Below are 26,393 nucleotides of genomic sequence, written 5' to 3' on the forward strand. Positions count from 1 at the left end.
TTTTACAATCACTCTTCATATCATAACTACAATTAATAGGCAGGTGAAAATAAGAAAGTACATTTACTTTTCTCCTCTTTAAATTCTAGGCATTAGAATGTGAAGCATAATGTATCCCAAGGACATGACATAATATACTTTATTTTGAAACTAATTTTTTTAATGCTCTTTACTGCAGTGATAAATTTATCTGGGTTGGCTGAGGGGAAAAATAGCTAAATGCCATTTAACTAATAGAACAAAGTAAATATTTGGTATTTTAAAGCAATCAAAAACACTTTCTCTAGATGAAAGCTTTGCTGTAAAGCACAACAAAGAATTTCTTCTGTCAATGGCCAACAGAGGGAAAGATACAAACGGTTCACAGTTCTTTATGTAAGTATTGTATTATTCTGATATGCATGTTGCTTACAACGTTAAGGTTGTAGTAATAATTTAATTGTTTAAAAAAAAACTAAACCTTTTTCCATTTATCAAATGTGAACTGGTTTTCCAGATTTGAAGCTCTATGTAAAATAGCTACCTCCTAAAAATGCCTATCTTGGAGATAAACTGATCATTTTTAGCACGTCTTGTTGTTTTAGATGAGTGCTTCTCATATACATAGAAAAACATTTCATTACCTGCTTCTAACTTCGGCGAGTAATGCAAAGCTAATTGATGTTCTCAGCAAACTTTACTCAATTTTATGTAACGTGTCTTGTCAGCTTAGAGTCTTGGATGGGAAGAGCTCTGGGGATCATGGTTAGGGTGTGTGTGTGTGTGAAGTTCTGGTTTTTGGAAATCATTCTAAGAGCAATCTCATTTTCAAGGAAAAAATAACCACAAAGCTAAATTTATCACCACATATAATAAATCTAAGGCTGAATTTATCACAACATATCTACAACAGAGATTCCTTTGAATCAGGCTTATCTCCAGAAAAAATTCTTTCTTGAAATTGATCCCGTTACCTATAATTGATCAATTTAATTAATGTGATGAGTCGCATGCATCATCTGAAAGTAGACAGTTATTTTTGGCTTGCTGACAGATCTTTAGCCTCTTTCAGCCCAGCTTATGATTTCTCTCATGACTGATACTTGCATGCCGTGGAATGTCCAGCCCTGACCTGTGGGCTATAGGAGCTTGCGTGAATCACATGCATTGTCTGTAGGTATAAAGCTCTCCTTGAAGACTCTTTAAGTCCATTCTAGAGCTACATCAAATGTCATGAAGCCGGTGCCTAGTTGTTTTTTTTCTTTTCTGACTTCCCACTGCTTCCTTCTCTAATGACTATAAGACTACTTGCAGTCTCTTCTGAGAATCAGATTAATTTTCTTTTTAAATCTGCCCTCAATTGTTCGTATGATTGAATCAGTAATAGAATTTTGTAATGTATGTATACAAGATACTATCTAAAAATTGGATTAATGCTAGAATATCTTCATTTACTTAATTTTTTTTATCAAAGTAAGGATTTTAGTAGGAACCTTATGTAATGTTTCATTCAGTGATACTTAAACTATAACTACATAACTGTTATAAAATTGAACAAAACAATCCTTAATTTATTAGTTCATTCAAAATAACTTTTAACTTAATACATGCACTTTTGTTTTGAATGCAGTTTTGTTTCCTTTGTAAATGGTGCTAACTTTGTTTTTCTCTTTGTTTTAATTCCTTTTGATGGTATCAAAAGAACAACCAAGCCTACACCTCACTTAGATGGGTAAATATCTTATCTCCTTTATTTGTGTTTGTGAAGTGGACACTGCTTTGAAAATTTGAGATGCTAAATATTTTTAATCTTTTATTGCAGTAGAAAACCTGCATTTTATCTTTTTTATTTATTTATTTTTTGAACTTCAGACTTCATGTTGTTTTTGGACAAGTCATCACAGGACAGGAAGTTGTGAGAGAGATAGAAAACCAGAAAACAGATGCATCTAGTAAACCGTATGCTGAAGTACGAATACTGAGTTGTGGAGAGTTGATTCCAAAATCCAAAGGTAAGTTTGAACTACCTATTTCTAACATATGTAAGTGTAGCTTTTTTCCTTGGTTCTTATAATAGTAAATAGAATCATGTTTGTAGTGGATGGAGAGTTCATAAAGACATTAGTAATTGCCTGTAGTGAACTGTGTACCTTCCACTAACTGAAAAGCTAGTGACAGACATTATTAAAGAAATGTCATTTTGTTAGACATATGATTTTGTTATGTATTTTATCCCAATGTAAAAAAAAGCATTTCCCACATAGTCATATGAACAAGCAACCTATAGACAAAATAAATATCAATCTCGAACAGCCTATACGAGTTGGTCCCAGATGTTCCTCTTCAGTCTTTCTTCCTTTGTCCTGGCAGCTGGAGTGCACATTTTGGCACTCCAGTCTCTTATCTTTTGTTTCCCTTCTAGGAACAAGGAAGAACAGCAGCTCCCCTGCCCATTGGGGAATGAATTCATGCTTTTCTCAATAGTTCTCAAGGTTTGGCCTTTCTATGCTAGCCCACCCTGCTTCTGGTACTTTTCTGATAGGTACTGCTCCCATAAAGTGTCATCTGGCATATAAATATACTGATGTCAGTCTGACTTTTCTTAACACCTACTGCTTCTGTTGAGCTTGTGGTTCTGGGTATAGTCCTCATCTACAGTGCTTCAGGTGAGTAGCTAGGTTAGGAAGACCTGTAATTTGCCCTGCTGTAAGTATGCTTTGTAAGGTACTTCGAACTATAAACAGGGATATAACAGAATCTTGCTCTTTCTCTGTAAAGGATGTCTGCTCTACTGTACTCTTCCAGAGCTGAACATGGTATTGGAAGTTAGCCCCTGCTTTTTTGACAAAATAATTCAGTACAGGAACTCCTCACTTAACATTGTAGTTATGTTCCTGAAAAATGCCACTTTAAGTGAAACGATGTTAAGCCAATCCAATTTCCCCATAAGACTTAATGTAAGTGAGGGGGTTTCCAGGAAAATTTTTTTCACCAGACAAAAGACTGTATTGTATAGTGTATATAATATATATATACACAGTATAAGTTTTAAACAAACAATTTAATACTGGTACACAGTGATGATGATTGTGAAGCTTGGTTGAGGTGGAGGAGTCAGAGGGTGGGATATTTCCCAGGGAATGCCTTACTGCTAAATGATGAACTTAGCAATTGGCTGAGCCCTCAAAGGTTAACTCTCTCACTCTACAAAGCAACAGGAAAGGAGGGAGGGCAGATAGAGAGAGAGACACACACACCCTGTGTGTGTTTGAGAGACAGAAATGCACATTTCCCCTTTAAGTATGAAGAGTGGGGTCAGAAGTACACTGCCTTGTTAATTAGATCAGCAAGCTGAGACCAGACCACAGACTGCTCCTTCCATCCCTGTATCCCCCCTGCTGTATGGAAGATGGGGTAAGCGGGGTGCAGGGGTAGAGGGGAGGGGGACACCCTGACATTAGCCCCCCCGTCTTCTTCCCCTCCCCCCCACACAGCAAGCAGGAGGCTCGGGGAGCAGCTCCAAGGCAGAGGACAGGAGCAGCACATGGCAGTGGGGGAGGGACAGCTGAACTGCTGGCAGTTGATAGCCTGCTGATGCTGCACAGGGAATTTAGGGGAGTAGGGAGGCTGCTGGTCCACCCTGGTTCCGACCACCCACCAGCTAGCTGCAATGGGCTGCTGTTCCTGCCAAGGAGTGGACAAAGCAGGCGGCTGCCAAAGATGTTAGAAGGGAGCACTGCACAACTTTAAACGAGCATGTTCCCTATTGATCAGCAACATAACAAAACAACATTAACTGGGATGACTTTAAGTGAGGAGTTACTGTACGAAGACTGCTGTCACTGTGATGGAGAACCCCAGTACAGGAGCCTCAGGATGCCTGTTTGATAGGAACTTTAATAGGGACCCTCTTGCTTTCTCATTCTTAGCACCTTCCAGATTATGCCTACTCGGAAGGGTTGCAACAAGGATGCTGAAGCACAAGACAAGGATTACCCTGTTTCTTTGGCCTAAGGGAAGCAGACAAACATTCATGCTTGAACATCTTGATTTATTTCTCTCCTCCTTCATGCTGTTCTTCCATCTTCTGACATGATTGGCAGAAGAATGGCTTTGGGTTATGAAGTGATCTCCTTCATTCCCAAAAATTCAGTGATAGACTGCATCATGGCTAGAGGTGTCTAGAAGTCAGACAACTTTTTCAGCTGGTTCATAAGATGTCCTGGATATTAGGATGTCAAATTTTATTTTCCAGCAATTTCCCTGGATAGCACTTGTCTTGTGACAGACGTAATATTCTAACAGTGGATGGGAAGGGCTAGTAGATATAGATTAATATATATAATGGGTAGAGCTTGTGGGTAAGACAATCCCTTGCATGATACATATATCCTAGTCCACCCTATTCCCTTCATAGGACTATTCTAAAAAGTTGGAAACTGAATGGTTAACAGAGGTTTTAGTTGGAGCTGAACTGTCTGGTGCCTTAAGGCCCTGCTTGAGGGCTTTAAAGTGGCACCGAGCAAAAGAATAAAAGAAATAAATATAAAATCTTTTTCCTTTAACTTTTCCTGAAAGAAAACAGACTTCTGGAGAGATCTGACTGTCTGATCCCACCTGTATGTCTGAGTCCTGGGCCCTCTTCTTGTGCCTCTTCGCCTGGGTTCAGCTAGGAGTCTGGAGATCCTGCTTCCTGTAGCTGCTCTGATGTGCCGCAGAGGGAGATTGCTGCCAGGGCCGTGGGTTGAGCCACTCAACAGACCATGAGGCACCTGGGAGTACTAGATACTGGTGGGCAGCAGGAGAACATGGAGAACAAGAGGCCTTAGAGGTGCCAGGAGCGGGCAGGTGGAGGGCAGAGCTGAGTGCGGGGAGGAGTGTGGGCCCCCAGGAAGGGGCACTAATGCCGAACCAGCCTGATGAAGGTGCTACCTGGCAGACTGTGGCGGAGTTCGTGGTGAGTGGAGGACTCTGCTGTTAGCAGAGAGAGGCCCTGTGCAGGCTACTGCAAGAGGAAATCTATCCCCATTGCGGGAGATGACTGTATGGCTAAATTGGTTCGCTGAGGGCACGACCAGGATCCACTGGTGAGCTGTGATGACTTGAGTACCTGGAGATGGGAGGAACAGTCTGTCGTCACATCAGCAAAAGGATATTGGCTCAGCTGCAGTCCAAAGCTGAGTGATGGGGCAGGAGACACCCTTGGAGCCATGGTCAGGAAGAGGCCAGGGAATCCAGATGTGAGGACCAGTACCTGGGAGGTGAGCGGAACAGAGTACTACTGGTGTTCGTGGAGGACAAGCAGCAGCAGAGAGGCATCAAACAGTGGAGCTATGCAGTGTTTTACTGCAGGAAGCAAGAGGGAGCATGTGCTATGTGAGTGTGGCAGTTACTGGATCAGACTGCTTCAGGGGAACTGGCATAAAGACGAAGGGTGGGTGGGTTCCTGGAGAGAGTGACTGAAAATACCTTTGCAGTTTGATCATCATCTCATAACAAGGGAGGCTGAACTAAAATACTTTTGGCTTAGGACTTGGTGAGGTGGCAATATCCAGGAAAGGAAGGGGGTGAATGGATTACAAGGCTGTATCTGTAAGGACTAGCAATAAAGCTGACAGATCTTGGGTTTAGTGGGGAGCTTCAATGAGGTCAGAGGGAATGGCTAGAGTTGCAGTTGGAGGGCGTAAAATTGGATAAAAATAAATTTTTGTGTGTGGGGGGATAGAAATTGGGTTCTCATACTTTCAACTGAGTAATAAGGGGATTGTATTCTAGGGTACTATCATCGGTAAATGAAGCACTGTGTGGAGGAGGGGAATTGTGCTTCTGCAGAGAAGTGATAAATGTGGGGTATGGGTGACAGGGAATTAAGGATTGCTTGGTTACCTGATTGTTGGGCTAATTTAATTGGACTTTGGGCATAGTTGGAAGACTGTCTCTGAGGGTTGCAGAGAACAAGGAGCACGACATAAGTGACAGAAGGTCAAAACAGAATCTTTCACTTGGAGTCCGATAGGTTTCTCACTAAGGTGAGGGGAATGATATTACCATTTTTTTTCTCCCCTTTGACACCTCAGAGAAATTAGTAATAAAGAAATATGTAACATGGGAAAAAAAGGGAAATAAATAGTAATCAATATAAATTAGAAGTTATGATGTATAAAAAATTGATAAAGGAAACAAGACAAAAGGGCAAAAATTATGGCTGGTAGGACTAAGACAATAAGGAGTTTTAAAAATACATTAGGAACAAAAGAAATTCTAATAATGGTATAGGCCCATTACTACATGGAGATAGTAACATTGTTAATAATGGTGCAAAAGGGGCAGAAGTGTTCAATAAATATTCCTTTTCTGTATTTGGAAAGACACAGGATGTACTTGTATCACAAGGGGATGATGAAGTGCTGTCTAGTTCATTAGTAACTAAGCAGGGTGTCATCATCTGCTAAAGATACTGTTTTTAAATCAGGAGGCCTGGATAACTTTCAGCCAACTGCAAGTGTTGTCTGAGGAGATCTTTGGCCCACTGGTATAAATTGTTAATAAATCTTAGAATACCAGGGAAATTCCAGAAGTCTGGAAGAGTGCTAATATTGTGCCAGTATTCAAAAAGAGCAAGTGGTGTGATCTGGGTAACTATAGGTCAATTAGTCTAACATCAGTCTCAGGCAAAAAAAAAGAAAAGCTGGTATAAGATTCAACTGTTAACGAATAGGAATATAATTAATGCCAGTGACCATGGTTTTGTGGAAACTAGGTCTTATCAAACAAATCTGCTTTAATTATTTTACGTTACAAGTTTGGTTGAGAAAGGTAACTGTAGACTTTTGTAAGGTATTTGATTTAGTACCTCATGATATTCTGAATTAAAAAATTAGCATTATATGATATCAATAGGGTGCACATTAAATGGATGAATAAGTGGCTAACTGAAATACCTCAAAGTAGTTTTCAGTAAGAAATAATCATTAAATAGGGGTGTTTCTAATGGAGTTTTGTAGGGATCAGTACTAGGCTTGATGTCCAGTATTTTCATCAATGATCTGAAAGTAAATATAAAAATATAAGTTTTGCAGATGACACAAAGATTGGAATGGTTAATATAGTCATACAGAGTCATACAGTCATACAGTAATATAGTCATAGTCATACAGAGTCATATAGTCATACAGATTTGGATCATGTGGTGAACTGGGCCCATTCAAACAAAATGAACTTTAATATAGCAAAATGCAAAGTTACACAGTAAGGAATAAGGAACCTACAGAATGGGGGACTGTATCCTGGAAAGCAGCGACTCTGGAGCGGGTTTAGGGATCATAGTGTACAAGTGACTGAACATGAGTTCCCAGTGTGATGCTGTGGTAAAAAGGACTATTGTGATTCTTAAGATATATGAACAGGGGAGCTGTAAGTAGGATGAGGATTTTACCTCTGTATACAGCATTGGCGAGAGACACTAGAATGCTATGTCCAGTTCTGGTATCCTTTTTAAAAATGTGGAGAAGGTGCAATACAAAAATGATTCAAGGGCTAGAGAAAATGCCTTGCAGTCACAGACAAGCACAGAGAGCACAATCTGTTTAGCTTACCAAAAAAGATGCTTTGAAGGTTACTTGATTAGTGTATAAGTACCTTAGTGGAAAGAAAATACTGGTACTAGTGGGCTCTTTAATCTAGTGGAGAAAGGCATAACAAGAACCAGTGACTGAAAGTTGAGCCAGACAAATTAAAATTGGAAGTTGGGCATGAATCACAGTGAAGGTGATTAACCTTTTGAACAAACTACTAAGGGAAGTGGTGAATTCTTCACCTCTTGATGTCTTGAACTCAAGACTTGGAAGCTTTTCTGGAAAATAACGCTTTAGTCAAACACAAGTCATTGGGCTCAGTACAGGAAATGTAATGGCCTATGGTATACAGGAGGTCAGACTCTATGGTCAAGTGGTCTTTTCTGGCCTTTTATGAATCTGAGTTAAGTCTGACTGTTGGGCCACATGCTGTTTCCAATTGAAGCCCAATTCTCTGTGGTGTTATAAGAGTGGCTACATTTCATTAGAGGTTTGAAGTGTGGAGAGTGGACAGCTATGCCATTTGGCTATGATTTATGAAGTCTGACAAGTTCTGGACAATATGGTGGATGGGCTGGGGAGGAAGGGGCCTGTTTTAGACATATTTATAGGCTGAAATTTTATAAGAAAATAAATGGAGAGAAATAATACCTGGCTGTCAGCCAAAGTCCTCTTTCTTTTATAGTAAACTCTGACAGTGAGTTCTCTGCTGTGGCCTGTAATTGACTGGGGGCAAGCTTGTCCTGGTATTCAAGAAGGCATATTTGCCTGGGGACATAAACGATTATGTGTTTGCAGAAAATCCTTGCCATTCTTTGTGTTTGCTTTGCACAGCAATTTCACAGCGTTCCATGTTTGTCCTCTTCCACAAATATGTCAGCCATTGAAGAAAGCTTGCAGCAGTTGCTTGCATTCTACATTCTGCTCTGTTCAGGTAGACAGTCTACCTTTGAGAGTTCCTTACCTTCAATTCCCACTTAGTTAGTAGTCAGTTTGAAGTAGCAACTTTAGAATAGATGTAAACTTGCCACAGAGATGGAAATAAAACTGCATCCCAAATTGGTTTTGACAAGCTCTAGACGATATTATCACAGGAAAGGGGAACTGCAGTACTTGACTTCACCCTTTCTTTCACTGTGTACAGAGACATTTCTTAATTGGGGCTTGGAGCCATCTTGTTTCAGTTAAGTTTAGATAGGAAGAAATGCAGTGGTGTTTTCTAGGAGGATGCTGTCCTGAGTGGAGAGAAAGTAAAGTTCTTCGATGTTTGGGAAGAGTATGAAAGTAGAGTACCGTAGGTCTTTCTCACGAGTTAGTTCAGAGCTAACGGAATGGACTGTTTTCTATTGGCTGTTCAGCAGAGTATGTGGTGATGCCTCTGTTTGTGTACAGCAAAGAAAGAGTGGACATTTCATACCAGACTTCTTTTCATAGAATACCTTTGGAAACTATTAATTTTTCAATTTTAAAAATGCACCCATCATGTTCAGTAGACAGATACACAAATTTTGTATTATTTGAATTTGTACAACAAATAATTTACTAAGTCAACATTCTATACAAACCATATAAATAAGCTTCTTAGGCAAAAGCTTGAGAAAATAGACTTTATACCTTGTTCTTCTTTATTGGACCAACAAGGAAAGCAGATGATACAGTAGAGGCCTCTTCACTGAAAACATTCTGCCAGTAGGATTAGGGATGCTTAACAGGCTTGTCAGCTGACTTCAATTGTCATGGTGGTGCATAACTAAAGAAATGGTCTCAGGTGGTTAAGAGCCAAACCATATATGCCTTCTTATAGAGAATTCTTTGCTTTCAATTGGGCCCAGAAGTGAACAGGAGGCTAACAATCTATGGAGCACTGATGTAGTGTCTGTGGCCAACTGCAGTAGGCAATCAGGCCTTTGCAATTTATACCAGCTGAAACTTCCAAGTGAGAATATCGAGAACGTTATGCTCATCTATTCTGTAGGTCACAAAGGTATGAATAATTGTGAAGTTGTGTAAATCTGAAAAGAAAAGTGATTACAGTTGTTACAGATGTGGTTGGGAAAAGACACTTCTGGCCATTGTACCATCTGGGGCTCAAAAAAGTACCCATAAATTGCAAACCCCCTTGTTTAGGATGAGCAAAATTCAGGGGCAAAATACTATGCCCATCAGCTGCTCTAGAAGCTTCTCTGCAGTGAATAGCCACCTCATTGCTGTCTGGATTCAGCTTCATCAGCTTGCTGTCATCCAAGTCACTGTCTCAGCCAGGCACTGGAAAAGCAAAGAGAGCACCCAGTCTGCATGCAATGAAAAAAATAAAATTGCATTTCACCAGTGTACTTGTAGCACCTCAGTATAAATTCCTCTAGAAAGCCATTGGACTTGCAGAATTCCTCTAGAAAGCCATTGGACCAGCAAGTCAACATCACCATCTCTGAAAGAGCAGAACCGCTTCAGTGATCTTACCCGCCCACCCAGACAGCTTTTGAAATTGTTGCTTCCGTCACTAAAGGGCAATTGAAAAGTCAGCCAAATACAACCAATCAAAAACTGGATTGACAGGGAACAAAGAAAATCTGAAGACTTCACATATTGCCTCATTACTGTATGCTCAATAATTTTATCCAGAAAAGGCATATTTGAGACAGCATGGTAGTAAGAGTGTTGAGATGAAGAGATGGTTATCAGTAGCTTAATTATTGCTCATATGAGAAACACTGGCATCTTGCCCTCCCTTAGAAAGAATTAACACACTCTACCAACAGCAAACAGTGTCTCCCTACTTCATCTTGCTAGCCATGAGGGACATGTCCAACTTGCAAACAATAACCTGAAGTTCCCCCAGCACATCGAGAGTACGTGATGGAAGTTGGCTGAAACTCAACCAGAGATGGTATGGATGTTTTGCCTTCCAGAGGTGGATCTGTCCCCACTGATTTGGTCAGTCCAGTCCAGATCAGAACAGATTTTTCTGTGATAACATTAAAAAACTTAGTGAGAAATACTAACCTCTGATTACAGGTGATGCGTCGATACAGAAGAAGTATGTTGCTTTTGCCTCCATGACGGCCATCATACAGCATTTTATATACACTTTTTGCAGTTGATTGTTGGGATACAGCTACCTCCAACCCTTATGATCTGTCAGGATGGTGTAATAAAAACTGGAAAGCAAATGGCTAATCTGTCCTAGCTACTGGTTGAATAATCCACTGATTGTACAACCTTTAGGCCTAAAATGTGAAACTGAATTAGGTCAGAGAGATTTGTTCTCTCTGTGTTGCTGCCTGCAGGTCCCCAAAATTACACCTTTTCAAAAACGAGTGTGCTGTTGGCTTGCCCTTTTGTTTAATGGATGGGAAAGGGGGAAGTAACTGTTCTCCTTATATCCCCTCCATTGGGTATAAGAGGTAATTAGCATAGATAAATGACTGGGCAGGAGACTATAGATGTGAACATCTGAATGGTATTAATTTCTTCTTCCGTTTTTATAGGGTTATCGCCTCTTTCTAATTTCTATTAAAAAAAAAAACGCACCTTGAGGGGTGAACATGACAACCCCTACTCTGGCCACTTATGTCTATGACTATGATTGTGGAACTCAATTTCTGACTCTGTCAAAAGACAGACATTTTGTTAACGATAGCTGAGTGGTTGAAGGACCTAAAGTTACTAATAATTTCCAGAATGAACACACTGCTCTCTGAATTAGCAGTTAATACCCCTCTAAGCGGGATTTCCAGGTATACAGTTGTTCAGGAGAAGCTTTTCACCTCTTCTAGCTCTGTACGTAAAGGTCAGTCCTCTGCTTCTGACTACTGTCTCGTGGTTCTACTTCAAATATGGAATTAACTGAGTTCCCATTTCATTTTCAAAATAACTAGTATACAACTTCCAGTACCTGAATTGAGTTAAAAGGTTCCTTACTACTGTCAATTGAACACAGTGAACCCACTCATTGTTCTTAAGTTCTCTGAATACACAACAGCTTCATGTTGTCAGGGCTGCCAACAGAGATCTCTGCTGGAGTGGAGTTTCTCTGCAACTTTACTTCTTCAGAATTAAGGAGCTTCACAGGAAGGAAGCTGGTTGTCAGCCTTCAGTTATTCGGAGCTGTTGAGGGGCTTGCTTCTGTTGAACTGTGGAGCTCCAGTCATTTCAACCTCCATAGGTTTGTAAACCTGCAGTGAAGAAAATTAAGGCTATATTTTGTGGAATTTAGGTAATTGTAAATGTGACCATTTTTCTGAAGAACAGCTACTCCAGAGTATTAGCTCAATATTTATTTTATAACCACATCTTATTCCACTACAGCTAGGTACGGATTACGCGTCTCTGCACTATCAAAGCCCTTGTGCTCAGCTCACCTCACTGTCTTCTTTTGGTGCTCTTTCTCATGGTTTCTTCCAGAGGAGGCAATGTTTTAATTTGCAGCTTCAAAGGGGATTCACTGAGTTGATGCACATCCAACCAGACCTTCTTTTGAGATAGTAGCATCCACTTTCTAGCTGTACTGACTTTCTGTGCCCACATTTTTGTGCTCCTGCCTCTCCCTTTGCAAACACCCCTGCCTTAGAAGGAAGTTTGAGGCTGCTTTTTGCCACTATAATTTGTACCACGCAGACATTCCATTTTCTGTACATTGGTGTATGCCCGCTGAAATCAGCATAAACCAGTAGTTAAGCTGATTCATTCACTTCTAAGATAGCTCCCAATAACTGTTTAAGTAGACAAACATGATCCCGGCTGGGAGTCATATTCAAATTTAAAATTCTTCTTTTACTCTGAAGTCTGTTTTTAAGATCATAACAAATTTTCTGATGAAATGCGGTTTTCTACAGACACAATGGGGTTCTTTTCACTTTTTAAAAATTGTCTTTGGCGTATCTTGTCTTCTCTAGTGCCTGAGATTCAGCCTTTTACCATACAAAACTGTTCTATACCCAGTGATGTTTTTCTTTGCAACTTACAGAGAGAAAGAGGGGAAAATAAAACTAATTGCATTAGTCAATTATAATGATGATGTTCCAGAGTCTGAAAATATCCTACAGCTCCCCTATTTTGACACTCTTTTGGAGGGGTGTGGGCGAATCTGGTTGGAGAATAGCTTGGATTGAATTGGTTAATATATCTAGTTGAGACATCCTTTTTATTTTTTAATTTACCTGATTGATGAAAGGATGAAATATGTGTTATTGTTTTAAAATTGTGTCTTTTACACTACTACTTTTGCCATCATCAGCTCCTTTTTAATGATACGTGCTTCACATACTGTCAAAGTTAAGAAATTAGCCCTAATGGATTTGATATCTGCCTCCAAAAGTGGCACTGTACTCCTTTTCATTAGAGGCCAAGGGTATGATAAAACATAGAAACTGCCATACAAGATCAGATTAATGATCCATCGAGCCCAGTATCCTTTCATGGACTGAGGATGGTGAAAGGAACTTTATAGTGGACAATTGTGGAAAGACCTACCCATGGTCTTTTAAGCTGAGACAATTAGTAGTTGGCTTGCATCATCATACTTCATGGAATATTTTTGTAGAAAAATGATGAGCTTTGAGGGTCACTTCTATTTTCTGAGCTCAGTTTCACTTAAGAAGAATTATCTTTTTCGTGGGTCTTCCCCAGTCTGTGGTATTTCATGGTGAGCTAGCTGCTAAGTGACTCATTGGATCAGCCTAGGTCATGTGCTGCTGCTTTCAAACTGGTTTAATTGGGTTTGAACAGAATATGTTGTCTGAGATGCTGTTAATACTGGAATCTATAGAACAAACTTCTGATCAGACTTTTCATTCTGTGATATACTTTTAATGTAAGATTGCTTCTAAAAAGAAGTAATATTTTAGTACAATTAAAGTGCTACGCGTTACTGAGAGTTCACAGTTGGTAATAAAATTTTCCTTTGTAATTAAAATAAATGGACTATTGTGTGTTTTAAAATTTCTCCTTTATTTGTATGACAAAAATATTTTCCCCAAATCTTTATTATGTATTTACCATAATGACTTTAGTTACAAGGTAAAGTATCGTGTCAGAATTATTTAGGAAGTTTGGGAGATATTAGAATTGTCTATTCTGAGCTTTCGATGGAACTGTTTGACATCTAAATTTATGTCTTTGTAACTTTGATTTATAGCCAAGAAAGAAGAGAGGAAAAGACACAAGTCTTCTTCCTCATCCAGCGATTCAGAAAGTTCAAGTGATTCAAAATCTTCCTCTGATTCATCATCTGATTCTGAAAGTGCTTCTGAAGAGAAACCTAAGAAGAGAAAAAAGAAACACAAGAAAAATTCTAGAAAACATAAGAAGGAAAAGAAAAAGAGAAAGAAAAGTAAGAAAAGGTAGGATTATATTGCTATTTTAAGAGACTTTTGGAACCAGACCAAAGTTGCTTTTTTAAAAATTTAAATGTAAAACTTAATATATGTTAGTACATATGCTGTAGAAAAATAAATGTTTTCAGCTAGCTACTTTCTTGCTTTGGTGGTGTTGTAGGAAAACATTTCTGTGAATACAATCATTTCAGTTTTTGCACATATATAATATAATTCTTTGGTACATGCCTGTTTGAACTAGCACCATTAGGTGTGTGGAGGATTGCAGTATCCTTGATTATTTTTTTGTAAATGACTTCGGTTTTCCTGCTTTAATACTACACTGGCAATAATGTATATGTAACGAGAGCCACTTGTATAGTTTGGATTGAGATTTTCATGTGTTGATTTGTAAAGTTGCACATTGTAAAGTTAATGCCTTGACTCATTTTTATATTCATTAAGTTGAATTAATTTATACACAATGAGACTTTTATAATGTGTGATGAGGAGCCTACAGGTCTAAAACGAACAAAATAAAACCTCAAACATATTAACACCTTAATTTACTGATGTGTAACTTGTAATAACTTCTCAAAAATCAGGTGCCAAAGTTAAACTTGTCTGGTGCTTTTGAAAATTTTGCCCAAGCACACCAAAGCCTCCTTTAAAAGGCAATGGAACTTTAGGCTGCTAAGTCATTTGGCTGCTTCTGAAAATGTTACCCACAGTTTACTACAGTATTCCCATGCAAAAATCTGACTTAGAGGTAAAGTTGTTATACAAGTGTGTTTTCTTTCAGCGCAACCACTAAGAATCAAGGAAATCATCTGTTACAGCAGTGCTATTCTCCAGACCATCCTCAGCTTCATGTATTTACCGTCTAAACGCACTCAGCTTTCTCATGCTCCCTTTAGATTCCAACAAATAATCATACAATTCCTCACAGTTTTACATTCAAACATACAATCTGAACGTGACCTTTTTATATAAATTTTCCAAACTCTGTTTCTTCTAAAATAGAGTTGGCTGAAACTTGGGACTTCCAATTTGTGAGAAATTTTGTTTTTTGGAAATTTGATTTCATTCAAAATCAGGCAACCCATGGAGCCAGCTGGTTTTCATGCTTGTGGCTGAGGAGCTGGGAGCTGGACTCTTCCATGCTCCCAGCTCCACAGAGGGGCTTCCATGCTCCCAGCCTAGAAACCTGGCATGGCAGGCCCGCGCTCAGAGCTACAGACTATGGATGCTCAGGCTCCCCAGAAAATTAACAACCAGCTCTAATCTAAAGATGTAATATAAGTATATTCAGCAATTCACTGTATGTATGAAAAAATAATTGGTGAAAAATCTTCTATAATGTCAGGTGGGAATACATACATAATATACATCTCTGAGTGAAGACCTCATGGGAGCAAAATGGCAGCTGTTTTTGAAGCCTTAGCCTTTGTTTTATATGTATAAATACTTTCAAATATCTGTAAATGCTTGGGCTGATAACTTTCAGATTTTTGTGCCTTAGCTAGATTTCTTTTTTATTACTACTAAGAAGACCATTAACTATAACCTGCAGAACTCAGACGTTTTCTAAATTGCTCTGATGATGAGATAAATAATTCTTCTCTTTTTTTTTCTATCTGTATCTTCAGTTGACAAAGCTTCTGAAGTATTTAAGTATAGACCGGTTGAGAGGCCTTTCCTGGAAAGCCTGAATCTAAAGTACACAGATATTTAAAACTGAAGCATTGATAGCTTTTTATTTGTGTATAACTAAAGCTCATCCAGTGAAAGTGAAGATGAAAACCCTGAAGCACAGCCATTGTCTACTGTCCGTCCCGAAGAGATCCCTCCAGTACCAGAAAACAGGTTCCTCATGAGAAAAAGTCCTCCTAAAATAGATGAAAAAGAAAAAGAAAGGAAGAGTAGGGAGAAGGAAAGAGAGAGGTAAGCTTACATGTGTTTTGAGTGGGACTGCACACTGACAATGGTGTGATCAAGTCAGTACTTTTAGATTCATAGGTCAAGTCCAGGTTTCCCATGTGTTGCTTAACCACTAGCACGTTATGAGCAGTGGCACTTCAGATTTCATTAAATGTGCTTGTTTGTAAGGGTGAATAGTGTGGATATTACAATGATACATTTTAAGGGAATTTTACAAGGAAAATAATGTAAGAAGGAATATAGAAAATTTAAGCCTGACTTACAAATACAGTTTCCACTTGAGATGGCTGGCTCTGGGGACTTACAATCAGTATATGGAGCTTTTCACTTCAAGTGTAGATCACTGCTTTAGTATCAAGTGTTGTATGCAGCATAGTTGTAGCCGTGTTGGTCCCAGGAAATTAGAGAGACAAGGTGGGTGAGGTAATATCTTTTATTGGATCAGCTTCTGTTGGTGAGAGAGAGAAGCTTTCGTGCCACACACAGTTCTTGAGACCTTTCCCAGATCTGAGGGAGAGCTCTGTATGGCCCCCTGCTTCTCTCTGCAACAGAAGTTGGTCCAGTAAAAAATACTACCTCACATGCCTTGACTCATTAGTATCCAGTGGAAATTCAGCACCATATTACAGTTTAGTGGCTCATATGAAATATTATGTTTCTCAATCCAGTTTGTGATGAACCACCTTAAATTGGACACTGATTCTTTCTGCCATACCTCATTAGACCAATAGTTAATCTTCTCTAGTATCTTATTACTGACTATAGCCACTACAGAAATTTCTGAGACAAGTACAAGAAACATTATAATGGATAGTTATGAAATAAACTGTCCATATAGGAAATGTATTCCTGACCACATGCAGTTAGTGGTTTACTTATGCCCTGGAGTGTAGAGATTTATATTCCCTGTACTACACAAGATAAAAAGTATATCTGTTGTTCTTGATATATGTGTATAATTCTCTTACTGTGCTCTTGGCCTCAATGTTATCTTGTGGGAGGGAGTTCCATTGGACCAGGCAGATGAATCTCAGCATTCTAAGTTCTCTCTCCAGATCAAGGCTGGAGCACACTGGTCAGTTAGTGTAGTCAGTCTCGTACAGCACAAGCCATGATGGTACAATACCTATCCTGAGGCTAAACAGAGTTGTTCACTCCTTATGGCTGTCCCTGGAACATTTCACAAGCTGTAATTCCTCTGCAAATTATTATTTATTTTTGCAGCACCCAAAAGAGTGCTTAGACTCCTCGGAGAAACATTTAAAGAGACCAGGTGCCTATGCTTAAGAATTAGACAGGACAAATTTAGGCAGAATGAACGATAGGGATGAGGAAGGGCCAGGCTTATATTATGATGACACAGTGACTTTGTTTTGGCATGTACATGTATTGAGATGTTCCTATGCCAAGTTTTTTCCAAAAATCTGTAAGGGAACACTTATTCTCCCATCTGCCCCTAAAAGGATTTTTTAAACTTTGTATGCTTTTTTATATACTATGAATAGGATGATAATATTTAAAGTAGTGAAGTGATGACCATTAGTTATTATCTGAATTGGCTGGAGAGTGATAATTAATCTTTGTTTTCATTTGGGCTGACTTCTTTTAATTTGCGAAAGAACCAATCCAAAATAGTAGTGGAGTCTGTCTCAATGATCTTTTCCTGTCTTTCTCCCGCCACAATTTTTAAAACAATGTAATAGACAGCATCAGTTCTCTTCTATTTTAGTAATCCATCAAATTCCCAGTCGTCATACCAGAGAAGGCTTTTAGTGACCAGATCTGGAAGGAAAATAAAAGGAAGAGGACCAAGGGTAAGTGTAAACAAAGAAACAAAACCAAAAAAAAACCCCAACCTTGGTATGTGGTGGTGATTTGCACTTTTATAGCACATATCATCTGAGGATCGCAAGGCAATTTCACATCCCTCTTGGGAAAGAGGAAGAGTGGGATTATGCCCATTTTACAGATTGGCAAAGTAAGGCATTGAGGTTAAGTGATTTAATCATATAGTGAGACACTAATAGAGTTGGGAATAGAACCCAGCAGTTCTGACTCAAATCCTCCTGGTCTGTGCACTAGCTATTGCTTACTAAATACATTTAAAAGAAAATTGTTTTTAATGTTGAAGTTTTTAGAAGAAAACTACATCTGTTTTGCTGAAATTACCTGAAAGTTCAAAATCATGAGTTGTTAATCATTTGGAATAAACTGTAAAATCTTAAATACCACTGGCAAAATCTGAGTTTATTGCCAGTGGTCCCATGAAAAAGTAACATTAATTTGTTATGCTTAGTGTTGAAGTCTGGTGGAAGAGATTGGTTAAGCATTTTCCAAATTGCTTTAATATTGGTTTGAGATATAGTGTCTTGTTGTAATAGGTCCCCTATGCTGAATTTCATACCTGGATGCATGACAGGTGAAATTGTGTGTAGCTCAAAGCTCTGAGTTGTTGAGCTACCAACTGGTAGGAAGTGCATGCCTTCCTGCTTGATTGTTCCAGTGTCCAGCAATGCCACTCCTCTGCTCATTTAGAAATCCACTTTTGATATATATAAAAGTAGCAAAGCCCAAACAATCCCCAACTCTGAGGGAAAAGGCAGTGGTAATCTTCTTATCTGTATAAATCTTCAGAAAACAGTAAGCAGTTTTCTTCAAAGGATCCAGTGTACAACAAAATTCTACTTTATAGAGAACAGAAAACTCTAAGAATGTATCGAACAGTTTTTAATATTAAAAAAATCCCAAAGTTACTGACAGGCACCAGCAGAAAATATGGCTCAGAAAAACAACCTAGTTCCATCAAGTGATGACATGTCAGGTGCCAGAGGTTTGAGAGTCAGGATAGGAATCTGTAATAACAATAATCCTAAATAACAAAATTCCAAGTAAATTATTTTTTCATGATTAAATTTTAATAAAGTCCACTCAAGTTAGATTGTTAAATCAGGTTGGCGGTTTCTGTTGTACTCTATACTGTGACACTGAGGCAGCATCTATACTAGGGGAAATGCAGAAAAAACATTCCCACTGATACTAATCCTAGATCAGCTGGGTTTGTGGGAGCTCAAATGTAGATTCATCATCAATGGCTGAATCCATTTTTATCATCATTTCAGCTGAAAGCAAGCCTAACTGAAATTATGGTAAAAAGCAGACCAGAACCTGAGACCTTATCCACTTAATGGTACGTTGGGATGGCTTTTGAGACCTTATCCACTCAGTAGCCCCCAAGATCCTATCCACTTGGGTCCCATGAACTCAGCTCAACTCTGAACTCTTCCTTGAGGTTTCTTCTTGATTGGCGTACAATCAAACTACACTGGAATTGATCAGGCTCAAGTGTAGGGGATGGGTACAGAGCATATCACACATCTAAATTCACAGCAAACCTCTTCTTTTGTATAAATTTACACATTACATTGTGTTTACTATACATTGCATCCATGCGTTTTGGGATTGGTTTGGTTCCTACAAAGTGACTAATCTCTGTACAGCATGTTCTGCCCATGCATGACTTACTCTTTACCTCATCTTATGTTCCAGGCTTATCTTGGCCATTTTAAATGGTTTCCTGAGTGTTGCCCCTTATCTTTGCTAGTACAAACATTCTATCTGTTCGCCTACTGACCCATTTACCTATCTTAGCTAGTACAAACATTCTGTTTCCAGCCTGCTGATCCACTCACCTCCCTAATTCTGTCTTTCAAGAAATGAGGCCTCACCCATGTCCAGTTACTCATGTCAAGCCAGGCCTACAATGATGAACATTTGCAATAGCCCTTAAATGTTAAAGCTAATGGTGAAAATTTTGTAAAGTATTGCTCTGGTGATGCTTAGCAAAATGTTATGGGAGTTTTCATTGCAGGACAAGGCTGAGCAGCATTCATCCTGATGAAGAAAATTCTTTAAACTTGATATAATATCTCAAAGATTTTCAGGTTCAAGCCCAACCATTCTTTTTCAAACAATAATACCTGGCTCTTACATAAAACTCATTTAAGGTCTTTTGGAATTTCTGAGATTGCTGTGTGGATATATGATCAACCATTTGGGGTATCCATTTTAACTGAATATAAAATGTAAGTGTATTATTTTTGTATTTCTATAGTGCCTAGGAGCCCTAGTCATTCAGTACATAATTTTCAAGTGCTTGTGTGTTTGTTTGTTTCCAAATATGGCTCAGATTCCATTCCTTCCAGAACCACCTATATGCTGCATATATATTTGAAAATAAAGCCACTTTTGAGTTACTTGAATGCAATAAACCAGATTCAAAATTTTTAATAAAAAATGCCCCCAAAACCCCTCCCTTACTCTCTCCACGCCCTGCACTCTCAACTCCAAAACGGCATTTTGCTCAAACTTGCAAAGAAAGCTGCTTCTTGGCCCAGAGAGTAAGCATAAGAAACGTATGGGGGAAAAAAAATTTTTTGAGGAAGCAATTAGTGAGTGAAAATGGGGATTAAAAATGACATGGTTCTTTAACCTTTTACGTTAGTGAGAGGCTTAATAAAGTGCTGGCAGGCTAAACTGATTCTCAGGAGGGAAATATTCTAGTTTATAAAGGCTGGTAGATTTGCACCAAGATACTTTGCATATCAGAATTCAATAGCAAATGCAACAAAAAATGAGCTTATGAGACTGCGTTGCAAGTTTTTATATTTCTTCACTAACTTTTTTTTCCAGATAATGTTATACAGGTGTTAACCTTTATTTTCAGTGCTTTTACTATGAAGTTTGACTGCAGTCCAGAGGTGAGATTCTCCCCTACTTGCTGGTAAAGGGGCCGGAGCAATGTAAACTGGCTCTAAAAGCCCTGGATCCAGTCAAGGGTAACTGAGGAAGACAGCTGCAGACTATCTTCTGTGGATTCCCCCCACCCTAAACCCTAGTAGTGGGGATGGGAGGGGCATGTCAGATATAGGGGAGTCCTCGTAGCCTGAGACAGCTATCTGAATTGTCAGTTACTATAAGTTGTGGAGCAGTCCATTGGCAGACTGTGGGAGGAATGTTGTAAATTATACCAGCTTTCAGAATTGATTTATGCTAGCAGCCAGTCTGGCCCTCAGAGCAGCCCAGAACGTAAGTGCTGTAAAGATGACATAAATCCACTTTTGCTCCTTTTTCTGCTGGGCTGAGTTCTGTGCTGCATTTCTGGTAGGAGCAACTCAGAATCTCACCCCAGATGTATGAGAAATCTTGCATACTGTGGAATGTTAAACTCTGTTGTATCTAACATTCTTTCTTTTTCCCTTCTCAAGCGCTATCGGACGCCTTCCAGATCCAGGTCAAGGGATCGCTTCAGACGCAGTGAGACTCCTCCACATTGGAGGCAGGAAATGCAAAGAGCTCAAAGAATGAGAGTTTCCAGTGGAGAAAGATGGATAAAGGGAGACAAGTAAGACACTGCTTTTTTCCTATATACATTGGAATTTCTGTCTAGAATACGGTGGTGCCTTTTTGATCTGTTGTATCACAGTGAATTTTTTTTAGTCTCAGAATATGTGGTTTTGGCTTAGTTATCTCTTTCCTATCTTTGCTTTATCCCTTTTAAAGCACCCCTCTTTATGGTTATGGTAACTGTGTAGCCATTAATGTAGATGTCATAATACAAATTAAACTTAATGTGATGATTAACAGTTTCAGTAGTGAAGTTACTTCTTACTTTTCTTTAGTTCAAAAGATTTTAAAATAAATATTTTCTTTCTCCAAGGGGTGAAGTAAATGAAAACAAGAAAGATGCTCAAAAAAGCCCTGGGAGAGGAAAAGAGAGAAAAGTATCAGACCACAGACAAGTCTCTGAGAGTCCAAACAGAAGAGGGGAAAAGGAGAAGAAGACAAAAGACCACAAATCCAGTAGTAAAGACAGGGAGACAAGGAGGAATTCAGAAAAAGACGATAAGCATAATAAAAGCAAGGCCAAGAAAAGAGCTAAATCTAAAAGCCGGAGCAAAAGCAAAGAGAAATCAAAGAGCAGAGAAAGAGACTCTAAGCACAACAGACATGAAGAAAAGAGAGTGAGGTCAAGAAGCAGGGAGAGGGATCATGAGAGAGGTAAAGACAAGCACTATGATTCTAGAGGGAGAGCTAAAGAAAGGAGCAGAAGTAAGGAGAGGTGTAAAAGTGCAGGATCAAAAAGTAATGAACAAGATCACAGTAAAAGCAAAGATAGGGAGAAACATGCTAAGTCAAGGAGCAAAGAACGTGAGCAGACTAAAGGAAAACATAGTTCCAATAATAAGGCAAGAGAACGGAGCAGAAGCAGAGACAAGGGGAAGAGAGCCAGATCTAGAAGTAAAGACAGAGACCGGAGTAGAAGTAAAGAGCATTCAAAAAATGAAGATAAAGAAGCAAAAAGAAAAGGAAGATCAAGAAGTAGAGAGAGAAAAGGCACACCAGAAAAATCTAAAGGAAAAGAGACTAAGAGGAGGAGAGACTCAAGGAGCCATGAAAGAGAAGAAAGTCAAAGCAGAAACAAAGAGAAGTATCTGAACAGAGAAAGCAGAAGTTCACATAAGAAAAATGACGCTGAAAGCCAAAGGAAGAAGCGTTCAAAAAGCCATGAAAGTAGTAGCCCTGAGACCAATAAAGATAAAAAGGCTAGTAGAGATCAGGATAAAAGTCCAGACTCAAAGAGAAGACAAAGCAGTAAGGATAGAGAATTTAAAAAATCGTCTACGCACAGGAGTAGGGAAAAAGAGAAGACTAGATCCTCATTAGAAAAAGAAATTAACCAAAAATCAAAGAGTCAGGAAAGAGACCATGCCGATCGTAAGGATAAAAAGTCTGATCACGAATCAAGTCCTGGAACAGATGAAGACAGACGTGGATGAGCTATGGACTTGTTGTTTCCATTCTGTCTCAAAGTTTGAGACATTTTGGGGAACACCTTTTTTTTTTAATGTGGACTTCAGTTTGGTCTTTTGATAATCTAAAACCTGGATCATTTGTACTGCGAAAGTTTTAATAAACTTGAAATGAGAAACATTTTATGTGTAATACAGTGTGCTGTGTTTTAACTGTTTCATTGCTTGTGTATCCTTTTTGTGTGTTGACAGCCAGGGGAATACCTTCTGTGTTGCATATACATTTTTAATTTATAAACTTGTTTGGCCCATTGCAAACATATGACTGTCTTGTAAAGAGGCTTTTTTTGGTTGGGGGCAGGGAGAAGCTTCAAATATATTAAATGTCCTTTGAAGCTATTAGAACTCTGCCAAGCTGTGTCTGTCACTACAATGTAATTATATTCCTAATACAGTAGTTAAAAAGCCTAAGGAATGGATGTGTGGGGGACAGAGATTTTGTAATCACAAAGTGAAATAGTTTCATTGAGCCTCCTCTCTGCCTGAACTGCTGTCATGTACTGTTGATCAGTATAACAGTAGAATTCATTTCTTCTGTGGGGCAGCCATCTGCACTTGGGACCCATCTCTTTGGGAGAAATAATATTTTCATAGAAAGCTTTTTTTGTTTTTTGTTTTTTTTTACAAAAAGGCTAATCATTCAATGTGAGTTTTTGTAATGTTCCTTTTTCTGTTTCCTGCTTCCCTGGTCGCAGTTTGTCTTTGAGTGCCACCTTATTTTTAACTTGCCTACTGTGGAAAACCCAACTTCGGATGCAGCAGCTAAATTTTTGAGGAAAGTCCTTTCCTTATCCAGTTTAATTGCTGGTTAATTGATTCACAGAGAGCGAGTGATTCCCCAGAATTCATACTATGACTGGATTTGCACCTGGGAACTCCTGGTTCCTAATTATGTTTAGTAACCACTGCCTCATTAAAAATCGAATAGAAGAGCAGAGCTGTTTGTTAGGGACTGACCATAGTTTAGCATAGTGAGCAGTGATGAGTCATCTTGGTTTCTGTAGCCTAAAAGCATATTGGAGGGTCAGCAAATCGATGCACTCCTAAAGAAGTGCCACCACACTACTGTAATGCTACTATTGTGTTATGAGAACAGTAATAACTTGCTATTTTATTATTGGATTTGGGCAAATCTCAATATTGAGTTGACTATGACATTGATGCCTGATACCACTGCATTGTTACAGGTCTGTCAGGCATTTTCATTATACAACAGACCCCCTCATTCTGAACATGTGCATTGTTGTTAAAACTTGCCTGAATTCAGTGTAGTGATATCCAGAAAATTAAGGAAGGAACAAATAATTACTTGTTTTAAGGGGCAGGGGAGGAGATGGGGGAATGCAGGATGTTGGTAAACCATGTGGACTGGCCTGTGGGTGAATAAAACTACAAAGTTGTTTGTTTGTTTTTTTAAATTAGAAAAGTAACTGGAGCTCCTGTGAACTATTTTTCATAATGTTTTTAATACACATTTTGCATGTGGTGTTCTTAATGCAGAATGGGTAAGAATGCCACACAAGCCCATTAAAGGGTGTGAAAAAAACTGCTGCTTAGGAGGGGTTGTGATAATAATGAAAGATCCATAAGAGATTCTTTGTCATTGGATTGGACATGAAACAACTATGAACCCAGTACCGTGTCTGTAAAGTTACAGAACTGCATCTGATCCAATCACATTGTTTTGGGGGTGACACTAAACAAAAGCAAAGAAATTAAAGTTAAGAGCACTATCAGGTTACTTTGGGCCCAGCCTACCTTGACATATTTATAATTGAGTAGGGATACAGTGTGCTCCAGAGTCTCTCTAATTTAAAAAAGGCAGTTAATTGGAGGATTTTTTCATTATTTTTGTAGGGCCTCTGTACAAATAAATAAATAATTGTTCTGCCTCTGCTGGTTCTTCAGCAACAATTAACCAGCAAGCGGTATTTGCATTGCTATGCATATGCCTGCTGCCATCACTGAAGCTTGTATAAAATCAAAGTAGCAAACTAATAAGTAGCTATGTTGGCTCCTGCTGCATAGGAATTCAGCGGGGAAAACTGCCCAATATGTGTGGTGGGGATAAAAGACAATCAGTAGAAAATAATTTTCAAGGTTAAGACTATGTTGCAATCAAAGACTAAAGAAAGTGTTAACGTGTATATTTAAGAAGTATTTCCTTTTAAAATGGAATTCTTATTGGATAGAGGGGTGAAAAATAAGTCCTCCAATTGCTATTTCAGTATAGTTTTGGGAAAGATAAGTTTGTATGGTCTGTTTATTTAAGAAGTTAAAATATATTTTATACCATTTCATATATTGCCTCCCTTGTTTTGTTGCAAAAAATTATTATAATAGTTTTTTATGTTCTTATACTTTCTTTGTAGCTGATTTAAATCCAGTTGAGGAGATAGCACCATAGATCAGTCACTGATTAATGCAATAGAATTTTGTAGTATAGGGAATTAGGCGGTACAGTTTTAACTACACATGGTGGGATCTTCAGAAGCACTTGATGTTGGCCTACCTCTGCTCATGCTAAAATTGATGGTAAATTGGGCAAAGGCTGATTGCTTTTGAAAATCCTACCCACAGTTGCTTAGACAGGGAACTGAAATATGATAAATATTTTATTTCAGGTAATTTAAACAATGCTTGTGGTCTATCCAGCATGGAAAGCATATTGTACACTGTAATGGGAAAAGCTGTTTTTCTAACTAATCTCCCAAAATTGGTCCACTCAAGAGTCTTTATGTGCCACGGTGCAAGAAAAAACAGTAAGGACAGGGAGAGAGTGTGGTACTGTCCTTGTTAAGGATATTCATTTCATTTTTATCAAAGCCGTCTTGTGATGCATTAAGTGCACATGCTGATAAAGTGGATTTCCAAACCCTGACAAAAGAGTGCACGGCTAATCTAATGACCTGTAATGATTACTGATTTTATAATATGGAATTGAATGCTATGTGCAATGTGATTGAAGAATCGAATTATTGTTTCTTTGCAAATTTTATCAGAACAAGCCCAAATTTGTTGTTGGGTATTCCTGAAGCCATCATTAACCTAGAAGTACAGACTCTTCCTTGAAGATGGATGTACTGTGCAATTTTTCAAAAGCCATTTCCTTTCAAAGACATGTTGCCGTATTCTAATTTTTTGGTTTTTACATAAGAGTAACCACAGTGTTAGTGTTTAAAAAGGCCCTGGGTCAAGTTTCCCTCTTCCAATCCATCTAATTATCAACATTACCTTGTAAAAGGTCATTTTCTATTAGAATTGTCACACTATGGACTCCTTATGACATTAATTCTCCATTGGATGGCTTCAGGTATTTACTGATGACCATCCCAGAGGGATGTCTAGTTTATAAATGCGGCAAAGAGTCCTGTGGCACCTTATAGACTAACAGACATATTGGAGCATAAGCTTCCATGGGTGAATACCCACTTTGTTGGATGCATGACGAAGTGGGTGTTCACCCACAAAAGCTTATGCTCCAATGTGTCTGTTAGTTTATAAGGTGCCACAGGACTTTTTGCCGCTTTTACAGATCCAGACTAACCCGGTTACCCCTCTGATAGTTTATAAATATTACTCAGTCTTGCAAATAGACTTCAACATAATATAAACCTTAATTGTGGTTTGTTTCTGTTCTCTCATCTTACACTCCTTTCCTAGAATAGTTGCTATATTAAGGGGACAAAATATCTCTGCTGGACACACCTTCCAGG

The 26,393-nt window shown here is 38.7% G+C and overlaps 1 protein-coding gene across 3 annotated transcripts in view; it reads left to right on the forward strand.

The window, feature by feature from the left end:
• Positions 1-22,798, forward strand: part of PPIG (peptidylprolyl isomerase G) — a 36,667-nt gene extending 13,869 nt beyond the window's left edge. For 2 of the 3 annotated variants that reach the window (XM_073305767.1, XM_073305768.1), the window contains exons 6-13: positions 288-375; positions 1,682-1,711; positions 1,852-1,991; positions 13,690-13,894; positions 15,644-15,811; positions 17,538-17,622; positions 21,073-21,209; positions 21,525-22,798. In XM_073305767.1, the coding sequence (XP_073161868.1) occupies positions 288-375; positions 1,682-1,711; positions 1,852-1,991; positions 13,690-13,894; positions 15,644-15,811; positions 17,538-17,622; positions 21,073-21,209; positions 21,525-22,644 (1,973 nt within the window). In that variant the 3' untranslated portion in view covers positions 22,645-22,798. Of the gene's footprint in view, positions 1-287; positions 376-1,681; positions 1,712-1,851; positions 1,992-4,677; positions 5,356-13,689; positions 13,895-15,643; positions 15,812-17,537; positions 17,623-21,072; positions 21,210-21,524 lie in introns of those variants that run through there. The other variant, XM_073305769.1, reaches the window with a different exon arrangement.
• Positions 22,799-26,393: the final 3,595 nt, after the last annotated feature.

The sequence above is a fragment of the Lepidochelys kempii genome, chromosome 11 (genome assembly GCF_965140265.1).
Source record: "Lepidochelys kempii isolate rLepKem1 chromosome 11, rLepKem1.hap2, whole genome shotgun sequence".
Classification (NCBI taxonomy): domain Eukaryota; kingdom Metazoa; phylum Chordata; order Testudines; family Cheloniidae; genus Lepidochelys; species Lepidochelys kempii.